This window comes from Molothrus aeneus, chromosome 5 (assembly GCF_037042795.1).
Source record: "Molothrus aeneus isolate 106 chromosome 5, BPBGC_Maene_1.0, whole genome shotgun sequence".
Taxonomy (NCBI): Eukaryota; Metazoa; Chordata; class Aves; order Passeriformes; family Icteridae; genus Molothrus; species Molothrus aeneus.
In genome coordinates this window covers 13,505,716-13,528,207 of record NC_089650.1, presented here as the reverse complement: position 1 = coordinate 13,528,207, position 22,492 = coordinate 13,505,716, and the positions used below count along the sequence as shown (strand labels likewise).

The 22,492-nt window shown below is 41.2% G+C and overlaps 1 protein-coding gene across 2 annotated transcripts in view; it reads left to right on the top strand.

Moving 5' to 3' along the window:
• The window catches only part of TMEM178B (transmembrane protein 178B), a 222,520-nt gene that overhangs the window by 182,894 nt on the left and 17,134 nt on the right, over positions 1-22,492 (top strand). For both annotated transcript variants that reach the window (XM_066550759.1, XM_066550758.1), the window contains exon 4: positions 7,877-8,014. In XM_066550759.1, the coding sequence (XP_066406856.1) occupies positions 7,877-8,014 (138 nt within the window). The remainder of the gene's footprint in view (positions 1-7,876; positions 8,015-22,492) is intronic.

Below are 22,492 nucleotides of genomic sequence, written 5' to 3'. Positions count from 1 at the left end.
AAAGTCCTCACTGAAATTGAGCAGAAGCCTACTTCAAATGCCTCAGATTTTTCAACACCTGCATAATCCATGGAAGCTGTGTAATGAAAAGCCTCTTAGCTTGGTAACAACTGAGAAATGTTTGCTTTGTGTGGCCTCACCTAGCAGGAGCAGGAAGGATTAAAATTTTGAATATGAAGAAGAGTGGCCAAAATTGCAGGTGCCTCAGACTTCCCTGTTTCTGTGGAGAGAGGGAAAAGTGGGATGAAAGGGTTGACTGGGCAAATTGCAAGTGTACTCTGCTGGGACCAAAGCTTGGAAATATTCCTAGATGATCATATATTGCAGAGCTGAAATCAAGGATAATAATTCTGGAGAGAGAAAGAGTTTCTAAGATCAGCTCTTGAACATTGCTGAAGAAATATAAATGATCAGCTTCAGGTGCTTTCTGATAAAATCTCACCAGCACCAGGGAAGGAGAGGGAATGGTGTGGATTAGGAAAGGTAGAATGGGGCATGACAGAGTAAAGTTGAGTGGAATGATGTTTTGGCATAGGCTCAGCTACTCTGGCCCACTAGATCAGGGGTTGTAAGGGCAAAGCTTTTTTTCCGACCCTGCTGTCACTCAGGGCTGAGTAGCAACACAACAGATACCAAAAATACCCTTCTTCTTCTCTGGCCAAAGTTTCATTTTGAGGCTAAGGGAAAGTAGGATTGGAGCAAAAGGCTGAACCATTCTATGGGATGGTATTCACAGCCATCCTTCTCCCAGAACATAAGTCTTGCACCTTCTACAGTGGAACTGCTTCAGATGTGTTAAATTCCTGCTGTACAAATGTCCCCTTTATGCATTGAACTCTCTGATATCCATATCATAAAGTCTCTTGAAGACAAATCAATCTTCTCAGCCTCATAGGACACTTCATCTCACCCTTTTGTGTTCTTAAACAAGCCTTCCTTCCTTCCTTCCTTCCTTCCTTCCTTCCTTCCTTCCTTCCTTCCTTCCTTCCTTCCTTCCTTCCTTCCTTCCTTCCTTCCTTCCTTCCTTCCTTCCTTCCTTCCTTCCTTCCTTCCTTCCTTCCTTCCTTCCTTCCTTCCTTCCTCCCTTCCTCCCTTCCTCCCTTCCTCCCTTCCTCCCTTCCTCCCTTCCTCCCTTCCTCTCTTCCTTCCTCCCAAATCCCTCCCTTACTGTCTGGGGGTTTTCTTTTGCCTCTTCCCTGCTCCACATGAGGAAGAGGCAAGAATAAAATCAGAACTTGCTATTTGAGCTCCAGATAGTGCCTTAGACCACTGCAGAATTTTTTAGGCTCCTGTATTTTTCCCTAAATAGAGGAGGAATTGCTTTCAGGAAGTTACACCAGTATGTGACCTGGTCTGGGAGTTCCCCTTTCCTCTGATGTTTTATGACACTTCAACACAGATAAGAAATTGCAGTGTCATGTGGGGTTTGCTATTTGCCAGCAAAAACCTCTGAAGGTGTCAGCCTTTATAGAAGACATGACTTCATCCCTCCCTTGATAATGTATTCACCTGGCTCTGAAACTGTGGGATTTCTGATGAAGGAAGGCAGACTGAGGTGCCAGCAGTGGCACCTTCCTTTTGTGATTGTTTCTGTTTTGAATAACTGTAAGAACACTTAAGAACTCTGATGGAGGAAATCCATATCAATGGCCTGTTCTGACAAGAATAAATCAATTTCATGATGTCCACTCTCCATACCCCTCATCCTCAGGGATGTGTTAACTAGCACAGACCACAGCCAGCTTGCAAAGCTTCCCATCAGCTTTTCCATGTAGGTGGGTCCAGACATTGCTGGCAGTCAGACAACTTATCACACAAATAACAATCTCTAGTCAACAGAAGGTGATGGGATTGTGTTGTTTAGGAGAATTTATACATGTGTGTTATAAAGGCCACTTATAACCTCTTGAGATATGAAGGCTCACTTCATACTTGACAGAGGCTGCTTTCCCTTTTTTTGAGGGTGTTCTGCTGTTCTTTCTCTCAGCTTTGAGAGAGTTGTGTTTTAGTGTATGTTTGTGATGTGCATATTTCTGAGTCTCTCTGGTGCAGATACTTACATGTAAATGTAATCTACTGTTACTTGGTTGAAGTGGGTTGTACTCATTGAGATTGCATTAGAGTAATCTTTAAACTGAGGACTGGGTTACCACATGATTCAGTGAAAGGCACTCAGAGATTTTAACAGTCTCAGGTAGGCTAATACATATTTCTTTTTTCTTATCTCTTCATACCTGAAGTGCAAGGAAAAGATTAAAATCCTCACCCTCTATTTGCCAACCTCATCCAAAATACAGTTTTAAGCTCTGCAGAGAGAATAGTGAGAGCCAGAAAATGCCACTCAAAATCACCTGCATTAACACTCCCTGGTTGATTGTACCTGGGAGCTGCTGGGCTGGCATTCAATAAAAGACATGTCTGTCCAATTCTGTCTTGCCCCCGCTGAAGTTTCAGGGTGAGATAAGAGAAGGGATTATGTTGGAGAAAGATACCTCTGTGCTGCTGATTCTTTATAAGAGAAGTAATTTAAACAAAGCTCAGTGAAATCTGGTAAATTGTGCTCTAGGGCTGTGTGCAGTTCTTGAACAATTTCCAATACATATGTTTGGAAAAGGAAGAAAAAGGAGTGATTTTGACTCTTTTCAAGTACAAATGTTCTTGATCCCTGGTAAAGACAAATCAGAGGGAATGTAGTACAGGAGGGTATAGATCAGAGTGACCTGCAATGAAGGATTATGCTAAAGAATTACACCATCCCAGTCTATTTCTACTTGTGATGTTACTATATCCTGACATCTGTTCCTAGACAGGCACAGAAATGCATTTGTGATTTCCTTTTTGATTTTCCCATTTTTTGGAAGACCTCAGGAAAGAACTATGATATACCCAGTATGTCTTTTAAGCTGTTCTAGATATTCTTGATATAGACTTCAGGGTGCTTAGTCCCTGCAGACCTTTCTCTAATGGGAGAAGGAAGGAGGACATGTAGGATGGACTATCTGAAATACTATTTGCAGCAATTTTGCACTTTCTGGGGGTCTGATAACAAACACTGTAGTTTGATTTGCTAACAAACACTTGAGAACAAGCAGTGCTGAAAGCAAAAGCTGTGCTGTGTGGTTCAAGGTCTGTCCAGAAATCCTGCTAATACAGATTTAATTATACGCTCTCCACAAACTTTTCATGTAGCTGGGGGCATGTTGAGTATTCTTGACTTGGTGTCCCCATCTTTCAGAAAAGTCTCATACAGTCCTTCCTGCATGTGTTGTGAGGAAAGCAGTCTCTAGCTTTTAGGACATATTATTAAATTCTGTGGAAAGGAAGATAGATATCAACAGGAAGACTGAGCCCTTGCTTTAGAAAGATGACTTGCAATTTCAAGGAAGAGAATGGAACCTCAGAAGTCAAAAAGGCATATTGAAATTTTTAAAAAGCAAAGCTGAATCAGAACATGTTATGTTTGCAGCTGCTGGGGTGTGAAACTTCTTCCATGATGTGATAACCAGCATGAATTACCTTATTGCTCATAACAAATACAGATGGACAGATATCAGGGTGAAAGGAAGGGCAGGGGCATTTGCAAACTGACAGAGAGAACCTTCCATCACATGTTGCTTGGAAATAAATGGCTCTTAATCAGCTTTTCTGCCTTTCTTTGTCTTCAGGAAATGTATAGAGTTAATATTCCCAGCAGAAAACAAAAATGCTTTAAAGAAATGCATGTTGGTTTATAAGAATCTGTCTATATTTTAAGGACATTGTCTAAAATGCTAATGTGTCTCTTTTCATCATGATTCACAAACCTTGTGACTTTCAAATTTATCATTTCAGCTTCCATCATGGGACTTGGATTACTCCATTCTTTGTCCCTTCTCCAATGTTATCAGTCAAGAAGTTTTTTGTTCCCAACCTACATGAAAATGATACCTGTATTCTTTGCTTGATGATCCATGTTGCTTTTGAGTCAGGATTGAGTTCCCTGCCTTTTACATGCAGCAGGACCTGTAGCAGTGCTAGATAGGAAAAGTCTCCCAAAGAGAAGATAATTCACTCATAACCCTTAGTCAACATTAAAAAGAAAAAGGGATGAAGAAGGTGTTTCTAAAAAATGTGTGGAAAAATAATATCATGTTTTCACCCCCAAGTGATATTGGTATCTATGTCCACATAGTAAATCATTGAAACTAGCAGTCATATAGGCCAAGCATTAAAAATTAACTTCTGTATTTTAGCTTATGGAATAAGCAATGCAATACATTTCTTACTTTCACCTTGTAGCTACATTTCTAAAGGTTTGGTTCGCTAGATGGTGAAGGGGAATTCAGTGTCCCTGCAATCTGTGCACTTTGCTACAGTGTGAGGGCTTGGGATGGGTACACAGGAGAGGATCAGCTGCAGACCAGCTAAGCAATGCTCATGAATGCACTGAGATAAGTTTGTTTGCTGTTGCAGCTCCCATTTGGCTGTATAAGATTCAACAATGCATTTTGCTGGCATAGTCACTCTTCAGTTGATTGGTGTTGTCATGCCATGACCCTGAGATCCTATTACTCAGAGAGGTTTTCAAAAAGAGAAAGAATGCAGAGAACTATTAATTTCATAGTCTAAAAATAAATAAAAGCAATTTCAGAAAAATAAACCTAACCCAGAATGTGCTCAAACGTCATAAAGTGGTGTTACATGACAGCATGACCCTTTTTACCTTTGCAGGATGCATTCAGGAAGGGTTTTATCAGTGCCAATCAAACTCAGACAAAACCCCATCAATTTGTACTGATGAGCTATTGTTTATTTATATGTCATCTCTCCATCCTAAATTAGCAGAACAAATTTGGATATTGCCTCGAGTACACAATGCAAATCTTTGCTTTTCTTCTGTCCTTTCCATGTCAAGCACCACACCAACAAACAGTAATCATAAACAACCCCATTAATAGAGTTTGAGTCTGGGGAATATAGGCTCCTATTCCTCTAAATAGCCTGAGGGTGATGATTCATTTACATCCATTAAGTACTTTTCCACAAAAGAATCACTTTGAGTAGACTTGATCCCAGCACTGACCTCAGCTTCATGTGGGCACTGACAGGTGAGGAGTGCCAGGTGGATGCTGTTGGACAAGTGAAGGCTGTTATTGAAACCAACTTTACAACCCCCTTTCCCACCACTGCTCTTTCCAAGGGCTCGCCTCAAGAGATGTTATGGCAGGACAAAAGCCAAATAGTTTTAAATAGAAAAGAAAGTTTATATTTTATTTGTTTCAGATAATCCCTAGTGGGTAGACTTGCGAGGAGCAGATTTGCAACTGGCCTAAGCAGTGGCAATCTTAAACTAAGCTCACTGAACTTGTGAGAACTAAGAGTTCACAAAGAAGTTCTATTTAGATTTTGCTGTGTTAGAAAGGGAATTTCAGACTCAATCATCAAAAGAGGCTGAGGGAAACAAATGTCAAAATTTGGCCTAGAAATCTTGGTCCTGCTCCTTTAAGTCTTCTGGTTAATGGCAAAATTCATAGAGATTTTAGCAGGATAAACACCATTCCTGAGTCTGGCATACATGTTGTGGGGATGCTTGTGGTCCACTCTGGGGCCTATGAAAACTGGGTCCATCAACCAGTTTTATCCACTGGGGTAGATCTGAGGGGTTCTGGACATCTTGCAGCTGAATAAAGCTATTTAAGCTGAGCACATTAGAGGCAGGTTGTTTCCATTTGGACAGGCAAATGGTGTTACTTGGAGTCAGCACTCACAAGTTAAATTGCAAGGGGTTTGTTAGGGCTGACACAAAGAGCTGTGCAGCACCTTGGAGAGATGTGCTGTGCTGTTATGGAAGATGATACAGGAAACAGTAAAGATTTTATGTTTTCATTTTCAAATTGAGCCCAGGGCCTCATGGACTGAAAAAGTAGGAAGACACTTGGCCATCAAAAATGCTTACTAACACTTACTGCTTGTTTTAGAAAGCACTCTGAGAAATTCCCAAGGAACAGAGACACTGCCTGGGGGAAGTACAAGTTTCTGCAGGAAATGCTTTTTTTTTTTTTTTCTTATACTAGAGCTCCTTGAACATACTCAAATGTGGTGGGACAGTCACAAAACCTAAGACAAAAGTACTTTTAAGATGTGTATCTTGTTAAAAGAGCCTGGTTACTGGTGAGCTGAAGGCCTGGTTATCTTTATGTTGTCAGAGAGACTTCTTGGAAAATCAGTGATAATCTACAGGAAGGAAGAGGTTGTGTTCTACAACTTGATCTTGCATACAAAGTGCTATAATGAACATGGACCTGAGTAAACTGCCTTCAAGTCCCTCTGTCCTAGCATACTGATAGACTTTGTGGACACTTAGCACTTTGGAAATGAAGTTTTATAAACCTCTGATGATGGTAATTTATCTCTTTGCAAAATTAATTGAATCTGTGTTGTGGGTATTGCTGGTCTTTTTATCTACTGTGGGAAAAGCATAAAAAATAACAGAAACTGAGACACAGTCAAAGGCCAGCCAAAGAGAAAAGCTGCCATAGAGACTGGTGGATGATTCACAGTTTTCAAATCTTCCTTCTCTGTCATAAGCATTCTGTTTCTTGAGGGGAAAAAAAAGTAAAATCATTGCTGTTCAAAAAAAAAAGTTTCAAGAAGGAAACAAATGTTTAGAGAGTTGACTTGGCTAGAATTTTCTTTGCTCATATATTCTTGACATATCAGTGCTTAAACTTTTTATGTGTGCGTGAAGGGGGGACAGGGAATAATCAAATGTTAGTGAAGATGCCCCCATCTGTTTCATTATCTGAGGGTGTGAAGATGCTCTTTAGCTCACATAGTCCTTGCTCTTTCAGTTGCCACGTGGTCTTACTGCCCAGATTTCACATCCAAACCAACTGTGAAGAATTTTTTTTCCCAGCACATGCAGGAAGAGGGTTCCCAGCAGTCCCATAGTCCCATCCTTTTTGCAGAAGACAAATATGCAACATAGCCAGGCTTTCATTTAAGTATTCCTTTCATTAAGACTTGGGGGTCCTTTTCCTTTATTTATGAAATAAATGCAGGCCAGCCCCTGTCACCCACATCAGATGTACTCAGTCCCCACTTGAAGAGCAAAAAATGTTTTTCTCCAGTGCCTTGCCCTCCTCCTACTCCTATTGCTCCCTGCAGCAGTGAAAAACACCCTCACCAAAAATCATCTGGCTAGGTCACCATCTGGGTACAGGAGAGGACAATGATGTGTCCTCTGTCCCAGCTGTGTCTCTGGAGTGCATTTAATGATGTCTGACACCAGAGTATCTGTGTCCCTTGCTGCTCTGGAGGAACCACGTTTCACTCCTACCACCCCTGGGTGCCATGGCCCAACTTACACGTGGGAAGTTGTGGCCCAGAGGGGCTCAGTGACACACAGGGGTGACAACTGAGGTACATGCTCTGTCATGTCTGTGCTGGCACAAAGCATAAGAAACTGCTTTGCTGATCAGTTGGAGCAGGGACATCCTTTGGATGCTGGGAGTAATGGACAGAGATGAGAAGGCAAGATGTAAACAGATGTTGTGCTAGTGCCCAGAGAACTGGAGTTATTAGGCACTGCATTGCACTGAGGCCATTTTACAACTTCTAGCTCCTGAGCAAGCTGTCACAAGTCACTTGAGTGTATCTGCACTGAGCTTCATTGTGTGCTAAAACAGTCAGCTGCTCTCTCTCCCCAGCCCAAGCTAGTGACTTAATTTGTGGTTTGTCCTCGCTCTGAATCACCCTTACTTAAATCATCCTATACCACATACACTGAAGTCCTTGCAGATCAGTAGCATTTTGGATTAAGACTGTTATGAACCCCTGATGATGCTGATTTATCTCTGCTCCCACTCATGTTGTTTTTGTGTCTTCCCCACTGCAGATCTGCGCAGGATGACTGCTGGTTTCATGGGCATGGCCGTGGCCATCATCCTCTTTGGGTGGATTATCGGCGTCCTGGGGTGCTGTTGGGACCGAGGCCTTATGCAGTATGTGGCAGGGCTTCTCTTCCTCATGGGAGGTAAGGATGGTGCTGTTTGAAGAAATGCATTTTTCTTGTTGTTTTCATGTTGCCACTTTCCATATGTCCCTCCTTTTCTAAGTCACTGAAAATATGTTTTCGGAGTTGTTTTGCCTGATCTGGACTTGGTTTCATTCTGAGCTCCTTCTGGTGCATATCAAGGATCATGCAGTCATAGTTACATTTAACTTCCATCACAAAACTTGTCTGGAGTGTCTGTAACTCATGGTAGTACAAAGGGTAATCTGAGTGTTTTAGTGCAGTACTCCCCTGTTGGATGTAACACTGTCACTTAGCAAGCTCAGTAATAAAAATCCAAGGATTATGCAGATGTTATTCCCATTACTATCCAATTCCACAGTGGGACACTTTGATACCTAGAAACTGTGCTGAGAGTTATAATCTATATTTACTACTCATCAGTTGCTCATGAGTCAAATGTAACCTTTAGTTTATATTTCTCTTTCTTTGCTGTACCTATGAAGAGCATTCTCTGTGTTCCTTTTCCCACTCTACATACACTTTCTTGTAGACTTCTCTCTGTAAGAATAATTATCAATCTAGCAGCCTTTCCTCCCACTTGTTCCTGTTTGTACTTGCCTTTCTCAAATATGGATGAGAAGGACCATTCCCTAATGAGGTCTAATCAATGCCTTGTATAAATGTTGTGATGGTTTCCTTCCCCTGCTGGTGATTCCTCGCCTGAAGTATTTTGTGGTTGTATTTGCTTTTTTCATGCTGCATCACATTGGAGACCCACGGTCATCCTGCAGATGGGTGAGACATGCAGACCTTTCTCCACCTTTGTACTTTCCTACTGATGCTCTTCCAATTTACAGCAGAGGTTTGGTTTATTAACCCCCAGGTCCATACCCTGACACACTCTGCTTTTGAACTTCTTCCCATTCCTACTACAACAGCCCTGAAGGTCATCCAGCATTTCCCATGTAATGGACCAGCCTTCCTTACTACAGATGCCATCAACATTTCTGTTAGCAGCAAATTTTAAGGCACAGTTACTTGAAATGAAAGGTGTGAAAGTCAAGTCCCAAACACAGCTCTGGGTGAATGCCTCGAAGTGAACACCACTACTTCTGTTCTCTCTTCTTTTCTCTGCTGCTGATTTTTGTTTAGCTGGGTTTTTGCCCTCCAGGCAGATCATCACTTCTGTGCATTTTATCATCTGTTTATCTATACTGTGGTGTGACACAGATCAGTGTGTGACATAGAGGAGAGATTCTGTAGTCCCAGAAGAGGAGTTAAGTGCTGGAGTAACAAGTATTTATGTTCTAGTGGTGTTGTGCTGGTGACATTAGACATCAGTTCTCTCTGTGCCCACAAACACATTTGAAATCTGCTAGGACCTTGTGCAAGCACACACTGGTCTTCATTGGGATGTCTGTAAATGGTTTGTTGTGGGTGTCAAAACATTATAGGCGATGGTTTGCCAGATAAGCTCGGTGTTTCTTATTTATTTAAAAGCCTAGTTTGCACAGGGGCCATTTTGCTCTAATCTGCTCAGATATCTGTGTGGTATTTAACTTACTACAGCCCAACATTCAGATTAAAACATTAAGAGTATACTAAATAAGTACAGAAAACTTACATTTATTAGAAACTAGCTATGTCTTGTTTGCTATTCGGAAATTATCATTATATATGGGTTGGTTTCCAGTGCGGCTGCAGAGATTACCTGTTAGCTCCAGGTTATTTGTGAGGGATTTGAAAGAGGACTGATAAAGTTTCCAGGTGAAAAGAGATTCAGTTTTAACTGTGTGTAAGGAAATGGGTCACTCACAGCTTACAAAGCCATCTTTTGGGGTGCTCAAACAACACACATTTCAGTGGAGATGGAGCCAAGGTCATGCTACTGGGAGCAGCCTCAGTCATCCCCATGGAACAAGCTGCTCCTTCTCAGAGGGCAGTGGCTCTGCAAAGCTCTCTGGAATCGTGGGTGCTGGGACCATCCAGCTGCACAGGAGCTTTCAGTGCAATGCAGCCGAATGTGTTATTTTTTTTTATGGACTATGCAATGAGACCACGACGTGGGGTTATCTCTGGGCTAAGCAAAACTATTTCTGGACATCCTAATCAGGTGTTAATGCTAAAGGAGAATGTGGAAAGAATGGGAGAGGTTTGCAGAAGAACTACAAAAATGTGGTTTGAAAAACAAGAAAAAGACAGCATGCCACAAAAAGCCAATTGCTTGAAACTGTTTACCAGAAGGTTTGTAATTGACTTGAACACAGAGTGGAAGTACCTATGCAGTGGGAAGCCATCTGATAGTAGCATGCTCTTTGCATAGACAAAATAATAACCAGATCCAGCAGTTGGAATGCAACACTAATTTAAATGAGAGGCACCAGATTATTTTATCTGCCAAATTCTGTCAAGATGTGTAATATTATAAATAAAGATGTGCTGGGAGAAGATCAAACTTATTTTCTGCTTCAGTGCAGACACATGGATCAGTATTACCCAAAGGTTACCCTCTTTCTTGTTTTGCACAAGTCAATAGCAACTGCTAAACTGATTTCTTCTAACAGCAAGTGGGCATAAAGTAACATCTACAAACTGAAGCAGTCAGTTAATAAAATACACAACTAGAGACATCTAATCTAAAAGTCAGTAGTTATCAATGTTTTCAGACTATGTCATGTGTTACATGGTCATTCCTTTTACAGCCAATGAGTCTTTTAATTTAAACTCTTTTATTGCTGGACAGCATTTGAATACAAAACTGTTGCTTCTGTCATGCCATAAGTGCTGTCAACATATTACTGTGCTGTTTCTTAAAATGCATGGAGACAGAGTGCCTCTTTGTTTTGCCTTTTTCTCAGATCCAATAATGGGAAAACTGCTTTGGAAGGTTTCTGCCATCTGACCTCATTGCAGCTGAGAGGAGACTGTGTTCAACTGGTAGCCATAGAATCAGACTGAAATCTAACCTTCTCTTCCATTTTCAACACCACTTGTCTTGGCTACGCTTGTAGCATTTGTTCTGGTTTTATTTCTAGGCAAATAGCTCTTTTTCAATGCTTAAACATTGCCAGCTTAACATATCTATGGGGTTTGTCCCTTATTGCCCATAATTCTTTGAACAGGAAATCTCAACAGAGCACTGAGAAGCGTGCTATAATAATCTAATAAGACCAGACATGGTTTGCTTGGACCTCTGGTTCTTTATTATATTTACCAAACAGTCCTCTTGCTAACCCATGTGGCAGTGCCTCATAAGGACTTGCTTAACTTTGCTTGATCTAATTTCTCAAGCAAATTGCTGAAACAAGTCATTTACGAAATGCAGGCCATTATTTGGTTTTTAGCTCATCCAGAATCCAGGACAAGTAAACTATGATTTAGAGTCTGTTTTACACTGCTATTCTGCATGTTTTATAACAAGCTAAAAATTATTAATAATTCATCTTTTCTGTTTAGTCCAAATGTATCTGTATCAACAGCAATCACAGATCCCTTATGGCTTCCACAGGTCTTTTGCATAATTTTTGGTATTTATTGTACAATTTATACTTGGATTCCTTCTCTTGAACAACAGTGTTTGCCTGACCACAGTAGGATTTTTTTTCAGTCCCTCATCTTCTACAGAGCCAGATGGATACTGTAAATTATGTTTAGCACTTTTTATCTCACTTTGCATGATGGTACTGTTGCACAGCCTCCTATACGTAGAATTACACTATTGTTACTCTCCAGTATTGTCAGTATCATTTTAGCCTGCAAGGTGGGAGAGTTTCCCTTTTTGATAGTTTCTTCATATGGAATTGTGCTCTTAAATTTCACTGTGATCAGTTCATTTTATTCATCTTACTTGAGACTGCTTAATTCTATTACAGAAGTGGGTCACACTCAAATTATACATGACTCCAAGCACATCCTCTTGCAGGTTCTTGTGTTTTCTCTTCATGCAAATTAGCGAAAATCTGTGCACCAGTAAAAGCTCCAGTAATTTTGTAATTTTATAGTAATTTCTGGAACCTTAGGAGCATCTGTAACACTACTTCCAAACGTCAGAGTCCTGTGGCAAACGTGATGCTTTCATGCTCATAAAGTACCTAGTCTAACAGGGATTCAGTTAAACATCTACCTGAGGAAATGCATGTGTGATATTTTATGTACTGTGTTTTGACCAAAGCAAATTTATTTGCACCAAAACTATGCCTTTGCATTTTCAGGTCTAGACATGGCCACCTCATCAGTTCCCAGGAAGTGGTGATTGCATTTTCTGTCTTTGAGCAGTTCTTTTGAAAGTATTCAAGTCTTTGACTAGTTTGGGTTTATTTTCATGGCAAACCTGCCAGTTCTTTTGGTTGGTGTCATCACTCCCTCGACATCTAATTTAGCCAACATTGTCAAGGTCAAATGTCAGCTTTAGTTCCAGCTCCAAAGAGCTGAGATGCTACAAATTGGCACACTGGTAACTCTATCAAGGCAAATTCCATGGTCTCCAGGAATCCCTTCTTTCAGCTCTCCATCAAGTTGTTTGTGAATATTTCCTGAATCATGATCACTAGACAAGCTGATCCATCTAACCCCAGGTTTTTCTACCTACTCTCCAGCAAATTCATCCACAGGATTTTCTTGTTTCAGCATCTCAGGTTTGCAGTCATGCAAAGCCAACCTCACCACATCTTCTGTTACTGTATTGCTTTATAAAATCATCTTTTAAAGACAATCTCTGATAGCCTGAGGTTTTCCCAGCTGATTTCAGTCGGCTGTTTTGAAATATCATATGGCTTGCATTATTTCTAATTTGAGGGCAGGGCAAACTTCTTACCTAAATACTTCAAAGCCTTTTCCTCCTCATCAGTGCCTGCTGTGGGGAAAGTGGGGTGGCTGCCTCCTGGTGTCATGATCCAGTGTTTTGGCAGTAATTTCATCCTCCCCCTCTCTAGCTTGTGCATCTCCCTGCTGAACTGCTGTCTGTTGTCCCAGCTGGAAATACAAAATGGCACTTCCAATATCATGTTCTGGTACTTGCCTCAGCACACAATTATCCCTGGCCAGTGCTACCTCACTTGCCTTTGCAAATGTATTAAAAGACTGACAAAGAATGACGTTTTATAATACTTACCAGAGCTCTGTCCGTCAGCTGCACATCCATGTATTTTCCTTTTCTAAGTCTGTAATTTGTACTGAGAACACATTTCAGTGAAATAGTTAGGGGTTTTACTGCATGCCTAACAAGGCAGCCCTTCAGGGAGAGACTTCTGCGTTGTCTTATTTCGTTCCAAATTTACTGCAAATGAATGTAATAAATCATCTCTGCACTTGTTTACTCTTTTACCTGTTTTCTTCACTCTTATCAGGTCTCTGCCAGTTTTGTCTTGTGACATACACTTTAGGATGACTTTATGGTTTTTTCCCCATTTGCTACCAATTTCCTTAGAGAAGCCTGTAATTTTACTAGCCTTGCAAATATTCATTATTCTTTGCAAAGTCAAGTGAATTTCTTGCTGTAACCTTGCTTTGAGCCAATTAGAGATTTTACCATTAATAATTCAGTCTCTAATTAGTCTATTTGGAAATTATTCCAGCTGTTAAATGCCCTCCTATGTGATTTGCCTTCACCATCCAGTTCTGTAATAAAATGATCTGGAGTCTCATATAGCAGCTCATTTCTTGTCTTTGCCTAGTGATATTTTTGCCTGAGGTACCGGGCTTGGAGCTTTGCTTGGGAGTCTGAAACTTCCTTTTCTACTGGCACTGAAAGGCCTGGAAGTCATGCTGTACACATATAGTAGTAGTATGGAGTTCTTCTGGCTTGATTTTTTGTTCTAGCATTTGCTTTCAAAAAATCAGAAATTTTTTTCATCCTCTCCTCCCTTGTTGCCAGTGGTGATCTGCCAGTCTGAGGGCTTCCAGTGCCATTTGCCAGTTCCACTTTTGCCACTAATTTGGGCTTCTTCTGACCCCCTCTAAGAGTGCTGCAGAGACATTACTCTCTGTAGCTTGTCCATACTCAGAGGACCTAGGTCAGGGTTAGAAAAGATTTAAATCTTTCCCACAGCAGAGGTGATCACCTGTTCATTCCAATGCTGGCTGCTGCAGTAAAGATAAGCAGGCAGGAAAGATATGTGAAAGGGAATAAAAAATTAAGTTATGCAGGTGTGTTGGCATAATGTAATGTTTTATTTCAGATATGCAAGAGAGAATTTTTTTAAAAGAAATAAAGAAAAACCCACTTATGTATGCTATGAGTGTGTTCTTTTTTTAAATTTTAAACTAGGGAGATGTGGGGTGCGGAGGTTCAGGGACATCACACCATAACCAATATGATCCAGTGAAGTGAAATGTATTATCCCTAAAAAGACTATGTTTATAATAAATCTCTACTGTCCACGTGTCTCTAGCTAATACATGATTGGTTAATCCTAGCTGTTCATGCGTCTCAATTAGAATGCTGATTGGATCATCTAATTTTTCACGTGTCTTGCTGTGGTCATCTGGCCCACCCATGATTCACTTTTTTCTTACTTTCCCAAGCTTGCTGACAAACTTGCTGAGTCCTGATGACTCTTCTTCTTGTATCCTATTCAAGGATATACCAACCCCATTTCTGAATATGTCCATTATTCATTGTTTGTGAACGTGTCCATTGTCCATTAGTACAAGCAGGCATCTGGCTTGTGCATCAGCTGAATATGGCCATTGTCTTGCAAAAACTCCTCAATCTGCAAAAAACTCTCAACAGGGAGAAATAGCTTTTAATAAGTAATTTCCAGCCTTCTCAGAAATACTTGCAAAATATTCCTTTCCTCAGTCCAGGGAAAAGGCAACAAAATGCTTTATTATCCTCACAGCCAGAGGATGGACAGATCATTTAGACTGGGTCACCTTCCTGTCCCCAGCTGTGCCACGCTTCACGTGGGGCTGTCGCCAGGTGCCAGCAGGGATGGGGACACACCCGGGGCTCTGTGCCAGTGCCATCAGCTGTCACAGCACGACTCGCTGGGCCCAGGAGCTGATGGCCAGGCTGGGATGCCAACCCCATCAGAAAGTGGGGCTTCAAACCAGGGCTTGGGAGCTGCTGTCGGTGTAGCTGTTGCACACGTCCGTATCCTCTTCACTCCCACCTCCACAGAGAGCCTTGTCTTCCAAACCCCCCAGCTGGGCTTCCTCCGCCCGTGGTGTGCATGTGTGAGGAGATGACAACAGAGGCATCTGTGGATTTGCAGCCATGGGTTGTTACCAGCTGTTGAGTCATTTGAGTCTCAAATTTAACTCACTGTACTTTGAAAATAGCACGGAACGGTAGAAAATAAGAGTGTTTATTCTACGCATCTGTGGTCCTGCCGTCTCAAAATAATCCTTCCATTGCTGAATAATTTAACAAAAATGGAACAATTTAATGTAGCAGGTGTAAGGCAAAGCTCTGTGACTGACATCTCCTAGGCAGCTATGAAGTACCTTCATAGTAGCTGCCAAAGAGAAAGATAAACAAAGGGAGAAAGTAAGACCCATTCCTTGGAGATCATTGGGAAATATGATATGTCCCACAGGGCACCTAGGATTTCTATTTTTCATTAATAATCAAGGTCTCTACCCATTCTTCAGAATGTTTACTTGTGGTGACATGATCAACCACAACACTGAATATGGAAGGTATTTCCTGTGATCATATATATATATATATATATATATATCTCATTTATACAACATTATTCTTTGAAAGTTCAGTTTCTTGTGCTTCTTCACAAAAAAAAAGGAATAGTTTTAAACAGTTTACATCAATTACTTTTTTCCCTATGTAAAGGCAAATATGAATGCACATGTGTGTGCACAAGTGTATGCAGACAGATCTTAAATAGCAGCCTGAGATCTTTAGAAAAACCAAGATCTGCAGTAATTTACTGGAATGTGAACTGTGAAGCTTGGGATAAACAGTTTTCACAAAGGCATAATACCTTTGGCCACTTTGAAGAGTATTTATAATTTAAAACAAGTTGGAAGACTAGAAAAAAATGAGATACCAATCATGTTTTATTCCTGTGGGAGGTTCTAAATTAATGATGACTGCAGAAGGGCTTAAAAATTTGGCAAAACTCCCTACAGACCACTGTGAGAACTTATTTATGTGGATTGACCTCCAGATGGAGACACAGGCTGGTTTGTATCAAGAGATGTCATAAATGGGTTATGAAAATGTTGGAGACCAGGCTCAGCACAACAAAATGATTCCCCCCTCTGCCAAGCCTCCCCCACCACACACGTGAACCCTGTGGCTCCTACCTGTGCTTTTGGCTAAATTTTGCACTATGCTCTAAAGTGATTTAAGGCTTTGAGTTGGAACAAGCTTGAGTTAATGTACAGCATTAATAGCCTTTAAATGTTTAAACCTCTCCAAGGCTCTTGATTGTTTAAAACCCTCAAACATATGACAAGGGTGTTGTGGAAGGCAGAAAAGGAGCTGATGAGGGTCTTTTTGGACCTGTGAGGAGAAGCAGAGCTCAGAGCACTAAAGCAGGCTTTATGCCCATCAGGAAGTAATGTAACAAGGCCAAGAGCATTCATATTCAGGAAATAAGAGTCAACCTGTTTCTAAAAATATCCTTTTCTGTTTTTAAGGATGTGTCCCTCTTTATGGGGAGTAACTGAAGAAATTTGGGTTCTTAACTGTGGAGAAGACAGGTTCAGGGGAGACTGTTCCTCTTTACAACTACCTGACAGGAAATTGTAGCTATGAAGGGGTTGATCTCTTCTCTAAGTAACAAATCATAGAACAAGAGGAAATGGCCTCAAATTGTGCCAGGGAAGCTTTAGATTGCAAAAACCTCTGCACCAAAAGTGCAAATAATAGCAAAAGTGCAAGTAATAGCAAAAATCCTCTGTGTTCAAACAGGCTGCCCAGAGAAGGGGTCACCATCCCTGGAGGCATTCAAGAGCTGTGTAGATGTGGCACTTAGGAACATGGTCTAGTGGTGGATTTGGCAGTGCTGGGTTAACAGTCAGACTTGATGATCTCAGAGATCTTTTCCAACCTAAGCACTCCTATGATTCCTTTAAAACATCTCTCCCTGCACAGTTTGTGGTGTCTCTCACAGACCTGGTTCGAGGTCATGTTCCTTGGTCCCATTTTAGGCCAGGTTTCTGGAGTCTGAAGTATGGATTTTCTTTTCTCATGTCTTTCAAAACCAGGATACTGACAGATTCACATCCAGACACGTATGTGTTGATATGGGTTCTCTGTACATACACGTGTCCTGATATGGGGTAGAACTAGAACTGCTTCTTCATCCAGACCAGTGAACCATCCAACAGTGTCAGCAACTGTTATCTCTTGCTTTTTGAATGCTATCTAATTTCCTATTTTCACTCAAAAAATAAATATTTAGGAAATCACTCAGGCAGACATACATTCCCTTTGCCATCTTTTGAGGTTAATATATTGCCAGGATGGCCTGTTGAGCATTTCCCAGCTAGAAAAAAGTTGCTCAGCAGATGGCAGGACAAGGCTTAAAAGAGCTGGGGGTTCATGTTACATCTTAACTGCTAGTACTTCTCTCTCCTCTCTGGTGCACCAACAACACATTTTGCATTTATTTACTTATGCTGGCACTCATTTTGAAAAGGAAATAGGAGACTCTGGAAATAGGAAAGATCACTCACTTTTGCAATACAGACATCTGTGTGTCACTGCCTACCAGCAACTGAAATACTCTTTTATAATTTCATGTTATAATACTCCTCAAGGGGAATCATAACTCTCATTTACAGCATAAGTTCAAATGCAGAGTTATCTCTTTTGTCTCATAGAATATTATTTTCACTAGATATTATTTTTGTTCTAGTACCTCAGGAATATATCTGATTCCTGGGTGAATACCTGGCATTGAAATGTTGAAACCTGAGGTAACATCTCCATAAGAAAACAGGGTTGGGATATAGATGTGTTTTTTGCAAGTCAATAACACAACTGTACTGCAGAGTGTAGTCATTTAGAAGTATTGTTCTGTGGGGCTTTTTTTCCCCTGGAAGGAAAGGCTCAACAAGAGAATTCATTGTCAATTCCATAGCATTTGATCTCCATGGAAACATTATCAGCTGACTTCAAAGTCAACCTTCAAATGTGTTGTGGGTTGTTTTTTTCCTGTGGCTCATTTCTGATGCTCCTAGATGTGCACTTGCAGGCTGTGGGGAAAGAAATACCAACACAATTTCATTAGCCTTGTACCTGATCATGAGAGGGCACTGGCACTTAGGAGAAGGAGAGAAAAAGCTTCTTTAATGAGGTGCAGAGATCTTATAGTCAGGAGCAAAAGACAGGGCAAGTAGTGTATGCGCACCTCTAAATTCATTGTTTTTCTGTCCTAGCTCAAATCTATCTCCCTGAACTTTGTGTGCAGTAAATTAAGGAGTCAGCTCTGTCTGGCTTTTCAGCAGGAAGAGCTGTTCATATTCCTCTGTGTGTTCATTTTAAGTCAGCTATACTGATTTGTAATTTCTCCCTCACCAGGATGGGAGGTACTGGCAGAAGCATCAGTACCTTCCAAAGTTACGAGAACAGACAACTTCACGCAGTCCGTGAAGGGCATGCAATCAAGTTCCTTCTCAGGGATGTCAGTAGGTCTTTGGGGGGCTGACAGAAGGTAAAATAAAGTAGGAATAAAGTAGAGGAGACAGATTCTGTATAAATACAAAAGACTTCCCCACCCACAGCCCTGGAAAACAAGTTCTGTGTGTTTTAAAATTCAGTGGTTGTCCCATATCCTTTAGTAATGTCACGAGGCCTTTGATCTGTTGTTGGCTTCTGAATTCCAATGGCAAGATGCACCAAAGCCAAAGGAAGACAATGAAAACAAAACTGGCATTTATTAATGGGTTGGTCTTTTTAAAAGGAAATTTTGCTGAGCTGTTTGCATGCCTGACATAAAAGTGGAAAGACTGCACATGCAACAGAAGGAAGATTAATACTGGCATGATTTGCTAGACAGAAAGAAAACCTTACAGAGAGAATGGGGAGGAAATTTCTGTGTGTGGCAGATCTTTTTGTTAAATGCAGAGGCTGCAGCAAGATTTAGATTCACTTTCTTTGCTTCTCAGGTTGTCAGCTCAGAAAACAACATTCCCCTTGGGCAAATCACTGCTGCACTTGCTTGGTCTAATCTGTCTGGACAGAGTCCAACTGGACACTGGAAACTGCATTTAAAAAACAACTGGAAAAAACTATAAATGAGTAGGGCCTTCCTCATTTCTGCCCAACCTGGCTCTTCCAGGGCATACAGAGATGAGTCATGCCAATGTACTTGTATGGGCTACAGAAGATGAGCAGGTATTTCCTTTGCCACAGGAAAGGAGATTTCAGCATGGTCCTTTAGGACTGTACAGTGTCAGTCTAGTTTGTTGCTTGCAGGCATTTATGTGGATAATGTAAGCTTCATAGGGGTGCCCTGCACTAAGTGGTTCTTGCTGACCAGAGAAAACTGCATTTAATTTTGATTTCTGACTATTCTCTGTCAGTAACTGTATCAGCACATATAGAAAGGATTTTCTCTTCCTAACAGGTCAACTCAGGGAAACAGTAATAGAACCCACAGACTTTTGTAGTAAAGATCCTGAAAGCTGTACAAGCAAAGAGTCCTTTGGTCACTTGACAAAAATGAATTGATGGGCTTTTCTCCAGTACCTAAAGGGGAAAATATCCAAATCAGGTAGCCACCACAATCACCCCAAGTTCCCAATGACTTCTTTAGTACTGCCTTCAGCAAACAGAAGGATTAAAAAGGCATGTGACTAATTATCCTTTTAGACCTGAAAATATTCCCTCTAGAAGTATTTATAGTGGCACACAGTAGGCAATATGGAAGAAGGCTGCATTGAACTTACTTGTGTTGTACCTGTTCTCCAGTCTTGTCTTGAAGAACATCTATTAGTAGACTTTTCAGCAATTTAGGATTTCCTGCACAAGAAAGATTACACAAATCCTCTGAGGCTCCTTCTGAGAGATGTCCAGTTTTTTGACTGGAAGAAAATGGTCTTACATACTTAGAGGTGTAATGAACTCATTACTAAAAGACCAGATGCAACATGGCGCACAGATTCCTCATACTACAGACCATGTCCTGTGACAAGGCAAACCCAACCTGACTCCACAAGTGTCCCTTTAGCTCTGACAAATGCCTAGGGTGGGAAACACCTGCCTAAGGTACAGCTTGATACTAAACTTATGTGTTGTCATCTGAGGCAAATCTGAGGTGTGGTGGAGTCACTTGAGTTTCTTCAGACCTCCAGCGCCTCTTTCTGTTTAATCTTTTGGCCTCTGCCTGGGTCATGCTGTGAGCTCCACATTGCAGAGGATGAAAGACCCTGCCAGAAGCCTCTGTATATGTTGCCAAGCATGGTGCTTGCCAGCACACGGATGGGATAATTTTTCTAACTTTGGATTAGAATTTTTCTTCATTTTGACACTGAGGTGCTTTTTTTGCTTTATGCTCCAGTAAAATTGCAATAATATCACAGTGCTACAACTGGCACAATTTTTGCTGTCTCCTGTGTTGTGGATGCAAGTTCATGACTTGTTGTGTTTGCTTAATGGCTGTAGTCAACCCACTTTATTAATGCTAGGTTATTTTGGTTGGGTCATAGGAATCACCATTGCTAAAGTACTCAGAAGTTTATTCACTCGGGCTTTGATCTGAAAGCTTTCTTCTCTGCCTAGTCCAGCAAACCTTTGTGCCTTTAGCTAAGTAGTGTTGCTTTTGCCTTACGTGCCAACTCACAGCTCCAGAGAGTGCTTGCTCATCGCTGTAGCTCACTGGCTGCGGCTGTGCACAGCATGGGCATCCACTCCCTGTGCAGTCCCATGGCCCCGAGGGACACAGTCACGGAAATGTCACCATGTGCAAATTTGCAGTGTGAAATATGGACTGACACTTGTATCAGCAGAGCAAACTGGAGTTCAGCCCTCAGCTGCTGTAGCATTGTTCCTATATATGAGATACTGATTTGCACAAGCCTAAGCATGGTCCCCATTAAGTGTTTGGGGCTGTAGCTGAGGACACATAATTCTCTGGTGCCATAAGAAATTACAGCTTGTGCAGCAGCAGTCCCTAGACAGGCACATAGAGGAGGTGGCACACCGCAGGAGCACAGCTCTGGCATTTTCTGGGCACCTCTGGCACCTTGTGAGGCAGGAGGCCAAAGGCCAAATGCAAACCACATTCTGAGAGTGGCTATAATGCAATATCATGACAGAGCCTGCAGTTTATCTGGTCCATGGTATAAGATAAAAATGCATTAAGTCCCAACCCAGGTGGGGATGTGATCTCACAAGGACACCGCACTAAATCTCCATCACCCAGTCAGATTTATCCTTCCATCTCCGCTTTTTTCAGAAGGGCAATTTTCCAGTAAACCCCTTGCTATTCTGCAGCCTATTGGTGATGCTGCAAGCTTCTTCTGCTGGAACAGTACATAATTAAGCAATAATTTATATTCTATGCGTGTATGCACAGAGCAATAAAGTGTTCTCAAGAGCTGCGTGCCGCTGAAGCGTTTAATCCGTGCACAGAAGGAGTTTACTGCAAAGCTGCGCCCTCCCTCCAAAAGGCTTTTGTCATCACTGTATTGGGAGGGAATTCGGTGTATTCTTCAATAATTTCATTTGATTTGGATACAATTTAAATAGTTAATGCTACACACTCCACTTTAGGATCAGACCTAATTTTATTTGTTTGTTTGATGTACCTTGAAAATAGTAAAAGCTAGTAGGGCAGAGAGAAAGTAAAGATAATGTTTCACTTGTGAGATTTTTTTTCTCCCGTAGCCCTATAATAACAGAAAGTGATGATAATTAAGTAAACAGCACTCCTTTCAAAGACATTAGTGGCCACAAGAAGCTACTAGAAATACTTTAAAAGGCAGAGATTTACATTTATTTGAAAACTGCATGGTTTCAAAGGACATCTTAAAATCCATACCTTTGCAGTTCTCTTTTTATCTACCAATTTATAAGTAATACTTGACATTTCTATATGCTTTAAAAAATAACAGAAGGTGAGAAGAATCAGTTTTTGGGGTTGTTTACTTTGTACATCTGACAGCACAGTTTGTGAGTCATTTCTATCTGTTGTGGGGGGAAGGGAGGGAATGAACATCATTTTGTCAGATGCGAAGGAAATGATTTCCAAATCATGAGACAAATGATCTGTAGGAGGAGGGTCTCAGAAATGGGCTTGGTGCCCAGATCATTTTAATTACTGGCTTTTTGGATTTCCCATGCCTTCATATTGGTGATGTCTCCTTCAGGTTCCAGTCAGACACCTCCTCTCTAATAATAAGGATGAGGGTGTTTAGATGTAGCTCCTGCCAGCAGGGTCTGTTTATGCCTTAGCACCACGAAGGTTCCCCTTCATCTGCAGTGCATCTAAAAAAGGCACCAGTTCTTGTCTCAGGACATCACAGACCTTGGGAAATCCTCAAGCTCCATTGCTCTGGAAGCTGAGCCAGGTCTGTGGGTGA